Genomic DNA, 12,935 nt, shown 5'->3' with positions numbered 1-12,935 from the left:
TGGCTCAGAGAGTGTTGCGCATGGTAACAACAACAGAGATTGCTGGAAGTGTGTGTGTGTGTTTTGTAAGACTTCAATCCTTTTTCTTTTTTTTTGATAGTGAAATGTGGTTTACATTGAGTGCTGTACCCTTTCTGTTGTACAGTGGAACCCCTCTCTAGCGACCTTGAAAATGTTTACAAAAATCGGTCCTTATTGAGGGTGGTCCTTACAGAGGGCGGGGTCAGGGGGCCACAAAGAAAGTCAGATTTTCTTAAAAAAAGAAAACAGAGAAGTTTGAGTTGCTGACGACCGTTCCCTCAAGCAAACTGCTTCGATTTCATGTTTGACATTGTCCATGGTGTCCACCAGTTCTGGTGCATGTACTACCCTGGCCAAGTTTCCTCTCAAGACATCAAAGAGACCGCCCCTTAAACTCCCCATAGGTTAAACTCGGTCACTGACCCGGGTAATGTTTTCTTTGTCTTGGATAATTCTTTGAATTTGCGATTTTCCAACATCAAGACTTTGTGCAATCGCGATGGCAGTTTCTCCCTTTTTCACACCATTAACTCGATTTTCGAGAGTTAAATATTTTATTTTATTTGTAGACGCCATGTCGATCTCCACTGCTCTTCTGTCCAAAGACTGTCTATTCTGACTGAGTTGAACGGTGTATGTTGGTCACGTGAGTTTGTTTTCTCGATGATTGGTTTGTGATGTTTACTCAGCCCACCCAACCATCACACCTCTCAGCGGTTTAGTGCCTTTGCTTACGCCAGACGGTTTGTCAGTGATGCGTTACGCTGACTGAGAGTCTTGGCTTTGTCTGACAAAGTCGTAACACAAGCTGTTAGGTCGGTCCTTAGACGTTAGAGCGGGGTGGTCGCTACACTGGTGACAACTATATAAGGAAACACATCGGTTAAAAAAAAAGGGTGGTTGTGGCAGGGTAGTCGTCAGAGAGGGGGGTCCTTGTGAGGGGTTCCACTGTACTGCCTTTCAGTATGCGGGAAATGTTGTCCAGACTAACATTTGCATGTAAGGCTAAACCAATTATGCGGAGTGTAAAAGCAGTTGTTACCATAGGTAAAACCAAGAATGTTGAGAGGATGTTTTGCCTTTGTTCTATATTTGTTGTTGACTTGTTTTGATTCTATGAAGTATGTTTGTGTTTTAGTGAGCACTGCCCCCAAAGACAAACCAGTGGAAGCCAAGATGTCTAAGAACAAGAAGAAAAAGTTGAAGAAGAAAAAGAAGCGCCAGCAACAGCTGATAGAGATGCAGATGCAACAGTTGGAAGAGCTGGACCGTGAAAAGCAGGTGAGGGTTGCACATTTGCACTCGCATACATGCACCCATCAACACACACATGCACACGCACACACACACATACATATACAGACCAAAAAAGGTAAGGAAAATCAGTGCCATTAACAACAGAACTGTCGTCAGAATACATTGCTCTGCAAATCAGCAATTTTTAATTAAGATGTGCTTTAATGATGTGCAGGGATTGGATGGAGAGGAAGGGGAGGAGGGAGAAAGGGTGAAGGCAAGTGGCTATTGGTGATAATCATATTAATAAAAATAATAATAAGAAGAAAAAAATCTTCTAAAGCGCATTTCACCTACAAGGATGCATTGGACATTTTACACATTTACACACAAAAATGTCAGGCAAAGACTGTAAACAACACTGATCAAAAAGGCATACCCCATTTTTAGACTACAAGCACTTTTTTAAACGCATTATCCATCATACAAAATAAAATACAAGCGGGCATAGCTAAGACTTTTACTCCCAAGTTAACTTGATTCAGGGTTTGGTTTACCAACGTGCCATGCACCATTCTAACATAAAAAATGAAAATAACCCTATAAGAATTGCTTTCAACGACCCAAAGGGCGCATCCAGATTATGTACCAGTGCGCCACCATGTTAAAAGTGACATTTTTTTCCCTGTCCTGTCTGATGTAAGCATGCATGCACATAATGTAGTCACATAAGCGAAGCTCAGATGGCACCAGCTTATTTTTGACCCCCCAAAAAAAATTGGGGGGGGAAGGGATAGGAAGCAGGACATAGTTCCAGACTCCATAGCATACTCGCTGCTTCCAACCTTAAACTATGTCCCATCACATTTTGGTTGAGGGGGGGGTCAAATGACCCATGGTCTTTTTCACCCGGGCTGAACCCTGTGGATTAAGTGAGACTCATCTTGATGCTGTTTAGGGGTTGGAAGGAGAGGAAGCAGAGATGATGGCAGGTGACTTATCTTGATTAAATAAGATGCATCTTGATTGTGTTTAGCCGGAAGGAGAAGAGGGGGAGGAGGATGAGGAAGAGGGGAAGGAGGGGATGGTGAACAGCGAGAGCCTGGCCAGCTTGGCCCAGTCCGACACGGACAGCATGGTGCACAGTCCCTCCACCAACAGTCTGCACACCCTCACCTCCACCACCGTCGTCAACACCACCCCCACCCCCACTGACACCCACGCCAAGGGGGACGGGCCTGGGGGGGACATGGTCAACGCCAACTCCAACGGCATATCCATGTCCATTACCAACGCTGAGCTCAAGCCGTCCGAGATGGAAGGAAAGCTGGCGTCGACCGGGTTGGCCACGGTAGAGCGAGTGACGGGCGTGGACGGGGCCACCACCACCATCATCACCATTGGACAGGAGGACAGCAATCTCAACAGTAAAAGTGAGTATGCTTGGTGTGTTGACTAATGGTGGCTGGGTGCTTGTGAATGCACCGTCAACGTCAATACTGGCCTTGATTCTGAGCCATCAAGGGACGTAATTGAAGTCATTACAGAAGGAAATTTAAAGAAGGCGAACTTGACACAGTTTGGCTCAATTTAATGGGCCCAGAAACTTTGAAAACAGTTAGAAAAACAAAGTTTGGATCCTATCTAGGACCAAACTGGTTGCAATTACGCGAGGTTAATGTTTTTGTACGATTCTAAATCAGAGGTCATGATTCTTTCAAGGCAAGTACCTCTTAAAACCCTAATCAGTCCCTGTCGGTCGCTGGATTGCCCAGGAAAAACAAGTAAAATTTGATCTCGGCCGTATTACGACCAATTCGGTCTCAGGTAGGGATCAAACTTTGTTTTTCTGTTTTCAAGCCTCTCCGTCAGTAAATTGAACCAAACTGTCCCAAATTTTCCCACTTCACATTTGGTTGTGTAATAAACTAATATGACTCTAGCTTGGCTGGCATTGACGTGAATGTTGAAGATACTGTCATTCCTGAGTATTCCACCTTGTCCAGCAGCGACCATTGTTTCAAGGGAGATAAGTGATGTTTTGAAGTGCTGACATTTAAAACATCTTCAGTGTATTCTTAACCCTGTCTGTCGAGGTTCTTTTCACAGTTGTAATTTCATGACTTTTTTCATGCCAAGCAGACAGTTTTCCCATTTGTGTGCTAGATGTCCAGGTTAGATTCTGATAGAACCAAAAAGCTGGTTGCCTTTTCAAAATGTATCAAGATGCACAGTGATGCAGAGAGGGGGGAAAATTCCTGTTTGTTGTAGAACCAGAAACTATCCTGTATGCTGTACAGTGAAACCTCCCCTTGCCCCTCTGTTTTAGGCAAACCTCGGAGTTCCGACCAGGTTTTGTTGGTCCAGTTCCTTGTCTTACCGTTTCTTAACTCTACTTTCTAACCTCTCTTGAGTTTCAACCTACGACTAAGCCTTCATGGGCCTATAGTATAATGAATTTTACGTTGTAGTACAAACTAACGATTTTTTTCTCTAGGAAATACATATTTGAGTAGCGAACACCTAACTGTAACAACTGGTTTTGATTGGTCGTGTGGGTGGTGGTTTTGACGGTGCGTTGAAGTGGTGCAAGACTGATCCCTGTTTGTGGTGTGCAGTTGTGGCAAGCGAGGTGAACGGGGAGGTGGAGATGCAAGGCGAGGAGGACCTCAACGGCGCGCAGCACAACAGTCACAATGACAGCGCCCTCTCCCAGACCACCACCGACAAAGACGGCACCCCCTCCCTCTCCCGCCTCAACGTGGACGACACGTCGTCGGGGAAACCTGCAGCCACCCACATCATGTGCAACGGGTTTGGCGGATGTAGCCCCGAGGCCAACGGACAAAGTGTGGGTGAGCTGGGCCCCATCACCAACGGCATCAACCCCGAGGGGGCTGTGAAAAACAGTGTGGGTGAGGTGCAACGACTTGTGCAGACAGAGGGTGGGGATACGCCCCTGCCCCAGCCCGTGACCTTGACAGACACTGCCGCCATGGCCACGTGCCAGTCTCCGACGGAGCACAATCTCCAGCAGGGAGACTCCGGGTTCGGCTCCGGCACTTTCGGCCTGGTGCGCATGGACAGCCAGGACAATCAGGAAGACTCCGCTTCCACCAACGGTGAATAGTGTTTTGTGCCGCTAGTCAGTCGTCTGTGATGGTTGCCCTCCTTCCCAGGGGGGAGCTGTGCCCAGGCTAGTGTAGGGTTGTGGTGGGAGTCAGTAGATCAGTGTTACGCTAGATCTTGTGTGTTCCGTTTTCCAACTTGGAGAAACTGGCTGCAGGGCAGTTTTGTCGTCCTGGAGAATGCAGACTGTGCATACTTGCCAGGGCTGCGGCTGTGCATTTCTCCCATGCTTGTTTGTGTAGATTTGTGCTGGTGTTATACGCTTGTCGGTCTTTGTTCGTTTGTGGTGCATTTAGATATGTGTTTGTATATGTTTATGTGGATTCATACTATTACTAGTTTCTTCAGTTGTCAATCATTCTTTGTTTGTTCGTGCTATATTTAGATATCTGTGTGTATTTGTTAATGTACATTTGAACTAATTTATTCACTTGTCAGTCTTTGTTTATTGTTGTGCTGCATTTAGATATCTGTGTGTATTTGTTAATATACATTTGTACTAGTTTATTCACTTGTCTGTCTGTGTGTGTTTTTGTTTTTGTTGTATGTAGATGTCTGTCAGGTAGCATTTTTGTGCTTTCATGTGTTTTTTTCATGTGTTTGTCTATTTGTTTGCTTGTTTGTTTGTGCTGTGTATGGAGGTCTTGATATTTGTTAGTTTGTGTCAGTATTTGTCAGTTAGTGTTGGGTTGCTTTTGTGCTGAATGTGGATCAGTTGGTAAGTGAGCCGTTTGATGGAAGCGTTAAGTCTGTGCTTGTGTGCTTTGGTGTCGTTGTCACAGTTGTTCTACTGTCTTTTGTGCTTGTTTAAGTGTAGTGTGGCTCAGTACACTCAAAGTAACATGCTGTTTTACTCTACATTTGCTTAGTTAGCACTTGAAACCGGTAGACTTGGAAACACTAAAGCAGTGTTGTTCTCAGGCCTTGGTCTTCTGTCACTGAGGCATATTTTTTTTATCTGAAGCATTGTTCTGACCCACTGCCAGTCAACCGTCCGCTAGTTTTGACATGTAGGATGTAATCTGACTGAACAATATTTTTGTACCTGAGACATTTTGACCTATACGTATCTTCAATCCAGGTCCTACTGACCTACTACCTTCTGAGTCTGGGAACAACACTGCTGAAGACTTGCTTAGATGGTTCACTATAACAAATATCAGACGCTGCAGAAAAAAGATAAACAATTTGTGTCCTTAATTTTTTTGTAGCAAAAAAATGTTTGTATCCCTGAACTTTCAGTATCAGCTTAGCAAGAGTAAAGCTTTGAATCATGAAATGATGGAGTGGAATTTAGTGTACCCTGTTAATGCTTGAATTACCTCTATTGGTCTTCACACTACCATCTCCCAAATAGCACTGGGCTTTAGCAGGGTTCCCCAAACCCTGCGTCCTATGCGCACTAGAAGCCACAAAAAACATACTATAAATTCTTGGAGGGGTCCCATGACGCGCTAAACTTGTGAAAACAGCGAGTCCTGGGACGCACTAAATTTGTGTTATCATACGTACTGTCGGTACTGATGTAGTCTTCTGCTACAATGCTAGTTTTGGAAACTAGATGACCCCTAAAGATTAGTATTGGGGGTCGCAGGAGCCTCTAGATGGAGCATCTATGTGGATCCCTTGCTTCAGTCTGTCCGGATAGGGGTGGAATCCTGACATGAGATATATCTTTTTGCTTTGGAGGAGATTGACAAAATGGTCAGACATATCTTAGATTGATACTAACATCAGCAGAGGGTAAGCTGAAGGCATGTATACACGGACCATGTACAAGAGGTTTGCAGATAACGAAAAGCAGCACAGTTAATTGAGCATGCATGAAATGGACACATTCAAACATGACTTGAAATTGCAGGGCGCTGGTCTATAACCCATGCTATGTTTACACAGGTACCAAGGAAGTCCCCAAGCCCGACCCGGTTAACGAGATCTGCTCTGATTTTCCCGTCAAAATTGCCGACCTGGGAAATGCATGCTGGACGGTGAGTGCAAACACCAAAACTGTATCGTGCATAAACACATTTAGGCTTGGGCGCTTAGTCTCCTGTGTTCGTTCATTCACACAGACATTTACAGACGTGCACATGCAGTTTAGCTCAAGCAGCCCTGAGAGTGATTTGTATTTATTTGAATTTTGAAGCAATCTAGCTGGCAAATATATTGGCTGGCAAATATATTGGCTGGCAAGGAGTTAGGAGCCATTTGGGGAAATTGGTAGGCTCTCAGGGTGTTTGAGGTGGTGTTTACTAGCTCAAAGTAGCATCTTCCATTGCAGTGGGCCTCTTATGGAGGCCTGTAAAGGAAGCAAAATGAAGAAAGTGTTACATTTTGTGTCAACTTCACAGGAGTGATAGTTTTGGTGATAATGGATAGCTTTTCTGATAGTTTTAGTAATAATGGAAAGCTTTTCTATGGCGCCTCATGCTTAGCAATAAGTCGCAGGTTTGCTGTTGTGTGCTAAAATGTTGACAAGTTTACTTCGGATGACTGTAGGAATAAATCACTGTTTAAAAAATAAATCAAGCCGTTTAGGGGCATGCCAGATTATCACAATCCAGAAATGTTAGTTGGTGCATGTTTGCTTGCAGTACCATCACTTCACAGAAGACATCCAGACGCGGCAGTACCGCTGCCTGGAAGTCTTGATTGGTGCCGGCTATGGAACTCCTGCTGATATATGGAGTACTGCCTGCATGGTAAGTAGCAGTCTGTCTTACAGGCTGCTGAGGGATTGGGTGTTAGATTACTATCCCTAAGGAGCGGTACACAGATTACTAGCCTATCCTGTTACTGGTCTTTGGTAGATTTTATGTCCGGAGAGAGAGAGTGTGTGTGTGTGTGTTTATAGCTGGAAGGGATTTATGTTTCTGATGTTCAACAATTGCAGATGTAGAAAACCCATAACCATCAACTCTTTTAAACTTACCAGTTTTGAGGACAAAAAATGTGATTAATGGGAGAGGTGGCACGAAAAATGAAATATGAATATTTGTAAGTTTTCTTTGAAGTTTTGGGGTACTTAATAGAAAGAAAGCATGAAAAAGCACCTGCATGCCCAGTTTTTGGCCAAGCAAGTAATATTTTCATAAAAAAAGACCAATTTTTTTCCAAAAAGTACAAAAATTACACCCCATGCTCCATGAAATTAGAAAGACATTTTTGAAGCCACAGGCCTCAAAGTTTTTGCTAATTACTCCCAGATATCAGTATCAGACTTATACAGAGCCGTTTTGACCAAATTACCCGAGTTCAAATTCAGCAGCAAAAATTGAGAAATATACATTTTTAGCCCCAAAAATACCCATTCAGGCTTATATTATACTAGATGAATACCCGCTTCGCCGGGAAGAAGTCGAGCCAAATACCCGGCTGCGCCGGGGACCCGAAGGAAGGGAGATAAACGCGCAAAACACTGGAGAAGATAAGGAAGAGTAATACCCGGCTTCGCCGGGACAGTGACCTTCTAAAAATAGTATAATGGGAATATGGATTGAGCATTGTCGACAGTGACCTTCTAAAAATAGAAACGGGAATATGGATTGACACCACACGAAGGAAGGGAGATAAACGCAAAACACTGGAGAAGATAAGGAAGAGTTAGTGGGAATGGATCTGGGAAGATGAACAGAAAAACCAAAATCAGTTCAGCGCTGCGCGCTGAGAGCACGTATTGAAATATCTCATCGACCAGGTTGTGTCCGGGGTGTACCTGAATATGGCCACCAAATTTGAAACAGATCCATCGAGAACCTTGGGCGTGCATCGCGAACACACAGACACACACACAGACACAAGTCGTATATATATATAGATTCTGTACACACAAAAATGAAAAATGATGGATTTTTACAAAAACGCCTTGTAAAAGTCTAGAAAAATCAAATCTAACTCCTGCAAAAGAAAAATTATAACTCTACCACAAATAGTTCTGAAGAAATATTGCCCGCGTTGTTACTGTCCTTGAAAACCCAACTTCAGAGAAAATTGCATTTGAAAGTTTGTGAAGTGTTCATTATGAAGACAAATTGTTGAAAAATAAGAATGGGTGTGTTCCTGTATTGTTCAGTCTTTTTCAAATGATGTTGGTACTTATTCCTCTCCATCCCCCATCAGTCCAGCACCGTACACCTCCCCCTCCTGGTCTTCTTGCTGCTCCAACTGACGTTGGCGACCAGCACATCTTTAGAGTTGTCACGAAAACTAAATACGTACTGTTTGCTATTTTGTGTGTGCAATTTTGTTAATGTTTTTTGAAGCATAGAACCATAACCAGTCACATTCATGCTCATTTTTTGAAGTAGCTCCACAATTTTTTTCAAAAAGGTCCCCATAATAGACATTTTGCTGCACCTCTTTGTAAAAAAATAGTTGAAGCTGCAGGTTCAAAAAATGTCATAATGTGTTGACAAGTAGCTATTACCAGTATTTGCAGAGCTTTTTCTTCTTTTTTTTTTTTTTAATGAATATCAGCCTTAGTTCTCAATCAGGAAAAAATATTGGGTGACATTATATTTTTGCATGAAAATGCTATGTCAGGCTTTCATTCTAATTCACACAAAAAATATTGGTAATGTTTTTTTCAAAAAGCGTTCCTGTAACTACTGGTATAATTCATTAACAATGATTGGGGGAAAAAAATTAGTAGTCTACCACAAGTAGATGGGAAATGAAGACCATCAACGTGTGGTTACCGTCCTTGAAAATCATTCACATTCTGAGGAGATTGCATTTTAAAGTTTGTGAAGTGTTTTGCTGCGCACAGTGAAGACAGATTGACAAACCAAGAGTATGATAGTGTGCATTCGGGTACTTTTCACTGACATTTTCCCATACTCCAAGTACTCTTCACAATCCGCTATCAGTCCAAAGTTGCACTTATGGACATCAGAATTCAGACTGATGCTACACTCAATAAAACATCAAGTACAGTGATTATGATCAGCTGGAAATAAGGCATTTGGAATTTTATTTGCAACTCTCGATGTTCTCAGTTTTATCGCAGGAGCAGGCATAAGGTTTCTGCTAATTCTTGTTTCCATCACACAAAAACTGACCCCCCGCGGGTTAGGGGGAAGAATTTACCCGATGCTCTCCAGCATGTCGTAAGAGGCGACTAACGGATTCTGTTTCTCCTTTTACCCTTCTTAAGTGTTTCTTGTATAGAATATAGTCAATTTTTGTGCAGATTTTAGTCAAGCAGTATGTAAGAAATGTTAAGTCCTTTGTACTGGAAACTTGCATTCTCCCAGTAAGGTAATACATTGTACTATGTTGCAAGCCCCTGGAGCAAATTTTTGATTAGTGGTTTTGTGAACAAGAAACAATTGACAAGTGGCTCTATCCTATCTCCCCCCCTTTCCCCGTCGCGATATAACCTTCGTGGTTGAAAACGACGTTAAACACCAAATAAAGAAAGAAAGAACACAAAAACTGGTCGAGTTTTGATCGGAAATTGCTTCGAAGTAAGCATTATTTTTTCCAAACTCATGCAGGTACATGTATAGGTAGGACGTCAGTCGAGCTTCTGCCAAAATAACTCTAGACAGAATGCTTCCCTGATCTAGAGGGAGAAAAAAATATCAAGTTCTTATTAGTAAAATAGATTCGGGATGAAATCCGACAGATTTTAGCCCAATATTCGAGTCACTCGAAAATGCACCGATCAGTTGTTGCGTTCCTTGAATGAGAAAAGTTGGATTTTGCAACGAAGCAAATATCTAAGTCAAATATTGTCTCTTCGAGCGCAAACTCAGGGAGTCCCACATCATATCATCCCTCGGCACTACCTGCCCCGATGGAATTAACATCCACCGTTAATTCATTCATCTAAACCATCCCCCCGCTGTTCCACCTTGTGTGTGTGTGTGTGTCCGTGTCCGCACGGGTACGTGAGTTTTCTCTTTCGTTCCCATTCATCCCCCCACACACACACATTTTGTTTGGTCTACAGACCTCAAAACTGCCGCTTTTCAACTCTAACTTTTTCTTGCCTGTGTTATTGTTGGCTTCCCCTGGAGTAGCTTCCCTTGCTTCTCTGTCTTTGTCATTTGTTGGTTTGTGCAGTGCAGTTGTTTTGTCAGTTATTCTCCTCTTTATCTGTTCTATCGTCTTTCTTCTTCTTTTTTGTGTGTGTGTTTTTGTGCCTGAAGAAGACCCTTAGGTCGAAACGTCGCTGTTATTCGTTCCGTGTTCGTCATTTTAACGTGAGTACATTGCTTTTTGGTCTCTTTATTGTTCCCTCTCACGTGCAGTCGCCATTGTTTAATACAAATATTGTCTCACCAAGAATTAGATACATGAGTTGAAGATAGGTCCGAAGTTCGATAAGCAGTACTTTAGGGTGTAACTGAGACAGTCAAGGTGAAGTTTATGTGAGATAAACAAGGCCTGACGTCCTACCTGTTATTCAGACATCGCGGACTCAACATTCACACCGACCGCTAGCTTATTCTTCTTCGCTGCTCGATCTGCCCATAGACCATTTTTGACTCGCATGCGAAGCAAAAGTGAGTCTATGTACTCACCCGAGTCGTCCGGACGTCCGGAAAACTTTAACGTTGGATATTTCTTGGACACTATTCAGTCTATCAGTACCAAATTTGGCAAGATGGTGTATGATGACAAGGCCCCAAAAAACATACATAGCATCTTGACCTTGCTTCAAGGTCAAGGTCGCAGGGGCCATAAATGTTGCCTAAAAAACAGCTATTTTTCACATTTTTCCCATTTTCTCTGAAGTTTTTGAGATTCAATACCTCACCTATATATGATATATAGGGCAAAGTAAGCCCCATCTTTTGATACCAGTTTGGTTTACCTTGCTTCAAGGTCAAGGTCACAGGAGCTCTTCAAAGTTGGATTATATACATATTTTGAAGTGACCTTGACCCTGAACTATGGAAGATAACTGTTTCAAACTTAAAAATTATGTGGGGCACATGTTATGCTTTCATCATGAGACACATTTGGTCACATATGATCAAGGTCAAGGTCACTTTGACCCTTATGAAATGTGACCAAAATAAGGTAGTGAACCACTAAAAGTGACCATATCTCATGGTAGAAAGAGCCAATAAGCACCATTGTACTTCCTATGTCTTGAATTAACAGCTTTGTGTTGCATGACCTTGGATGACCTTGACCTTGGGTCAAGGTCACATGTATTTTGGTAGGAAAAATGTGTGTCGTATGGGCTTTGCCCTTCTTGTTATTTGGTCTATGATCTGCCGCAATTTGTAACTTCCTCTGCCTCTTGCATGATGGATACCCGCCAAATTTATCTTTTAGAGGCCGAGTTGAGAGAAACATTGCTGTCTGAGACGTCGAACCGATTCGAAATAACGTTTGCGTGTTGATGCGGATATGGTGTGCGCGCATGCGCAGAACGACTTCCCGGCTAAAAGTTATTGGTAATGACCAATCAGCGAATAGATTTTAAAAGGTGATGGTCACTTTTCCAAACATTGAACATTTTGCTTGTGAAAGTATCCTTCGCTAGCTCTGTATTGTGTCCGTTGAGCGGTATAAACGGACTTTATTTTCATGACTGTGACATCGTCAAAAAAACGGGAATTCCCGCTGAGTACGGTGCATGCAATAAATCTGACAAACTCATCAATATGTTACTGCTGCTCTGCCGTGAAAAAAATCGATTTTTCACAAAGTTTGCAGATTTTTAGCATTCACTCACTTTGCAAATCATCACTTTATTGAAAAAAAGAGGATGCAATTGACAAAATAAACAACATGCAGTTATTCTAGGGTGTTCAAAGTACCTAAATATGCTGAAAACCCAAATCACATCATGGTACTATTTTGGATCAAAATTCCGTGCCACCTCTGCCCTTAAGATGACATAAAACCTTTCTGTCATTGGCGAACGACAAGAAAAAGAAGAAACCTTTCTGTCTGTATTTATGCACTCAGAGATAATGGAAAAAATTTAAAAAGGCATCTTTTATCATGACATTGCATCACTTTAATCCAATGTGATGTGTTTGACAGGCCTTTGAACTTGCAACTGGGGACTACCTGTTCGAGCCCCACTCAGGAGAGGACTACAGTCGTGACGAGGACCACTTGGCCCACATCATCGAACTGGTCGGCCCCATCCCCCGACACATCGCGCTGAGCGGAAAATACTCCCGCGAGTTCTTTAACAGGAAAGGTGAGCGCCGCAGGGAGAATTCACGGCCCCAGGAAAAAGTGCACGACAAAATCTCTGTCATTGGCTTATTCGGTAGTGTGTTTATTATTACCGTAGCATCAGGCATGATATTTTTGCATGAATTTACTTTTTTTATGTAAAGATTTTAGTTTTTCAAAATCAGCATTGAAAAGTAGGCGGAATCTTCAGCTTTGCTCCCTATTTGTAATGTTAAAAAAAAAAGAAGATATTTCAGAATCTGAATTATGTTTTTGAAAGTGCTTACCTCTCGCAAAGTTTTCTTGGAATATGTATACACAATTGTTTTTGTTTTTTAATGTATTTCATAATCGATGTTTAAGACGCTTAGAATTGCAGGAGGATATGCTCCATATGA

At 42.4% G+C, this 12,935-nt stretch overlaps 1 protein-coding gene and 1 long non-coding RNA gene across 5 annotated transcripts in view; both read left to right on the top strand.

Annotated features, from left to right (window-relative positions):
• LOC138964044 (uncharacterized) overlaps positions 1-12,935 on the top strand; it is a 428,123-nt gene that overhangs the window by 342,751 nt on the left and 72,437 nt on the right. The gene's annotated exons all lie outside the window — the stretch shown is intronic.
• The window catches only part of LOC138964033 (SRSF protein kinase 1-like), a 57,330-nt gene that overhangs the window by 32,523 nt on the left and 11,872 nt on the right, over positions 1-12,935 (top strand). For all 4 annotated transcript variants that reach the window (XM_070335910.1, XM_070335907.1, XM_070335908.1 and 1 more), the window contains 6 exons: positions 1,160-1,302; positions 2,294-2,690; positions 3,876-4,379; positions 6,283-6,374; positions 6,981-7,088; positions 12,397-12,559. In XM_070335910.1, the coding sequence (XP_070192011.1) occupies positions 1,160-1,302; positions 2,294-2,690; positions 3,876-4,379; positions 6,283-6,374; positions 6,981-7,088; positions 12,397-12,559 (1,407 nt within the window). The remainder of the gene's footprint in view (positions 1-1,159; positions 1,303-2,293; positions 2,691-3,875; positions 4,380-6,282; positions 6,375-6,980; positions 7,089-12,396; positions 12,560-12,935) is intronic.

This window comes from Littorina saxatilis, linkage group LG4 (genome assembly GCF_037325665.1).
Source record: "Littorina saxatilis isolate snail1 linkage group LG4, US_GU_Lsax_2.0, whole genome shotgun sequence".
NCBI classification, from domain to species: Eukaryota; Metazoa; Mollusca; class Gastropoda; order Littorinimorpha; family Littorinidae; genus Littorina; species Littorina saxatilis.
Note: the sequence above shows the minus strand (reverse complement) of the source record. Positions and strands in the feature narration are given on the sequence as shown.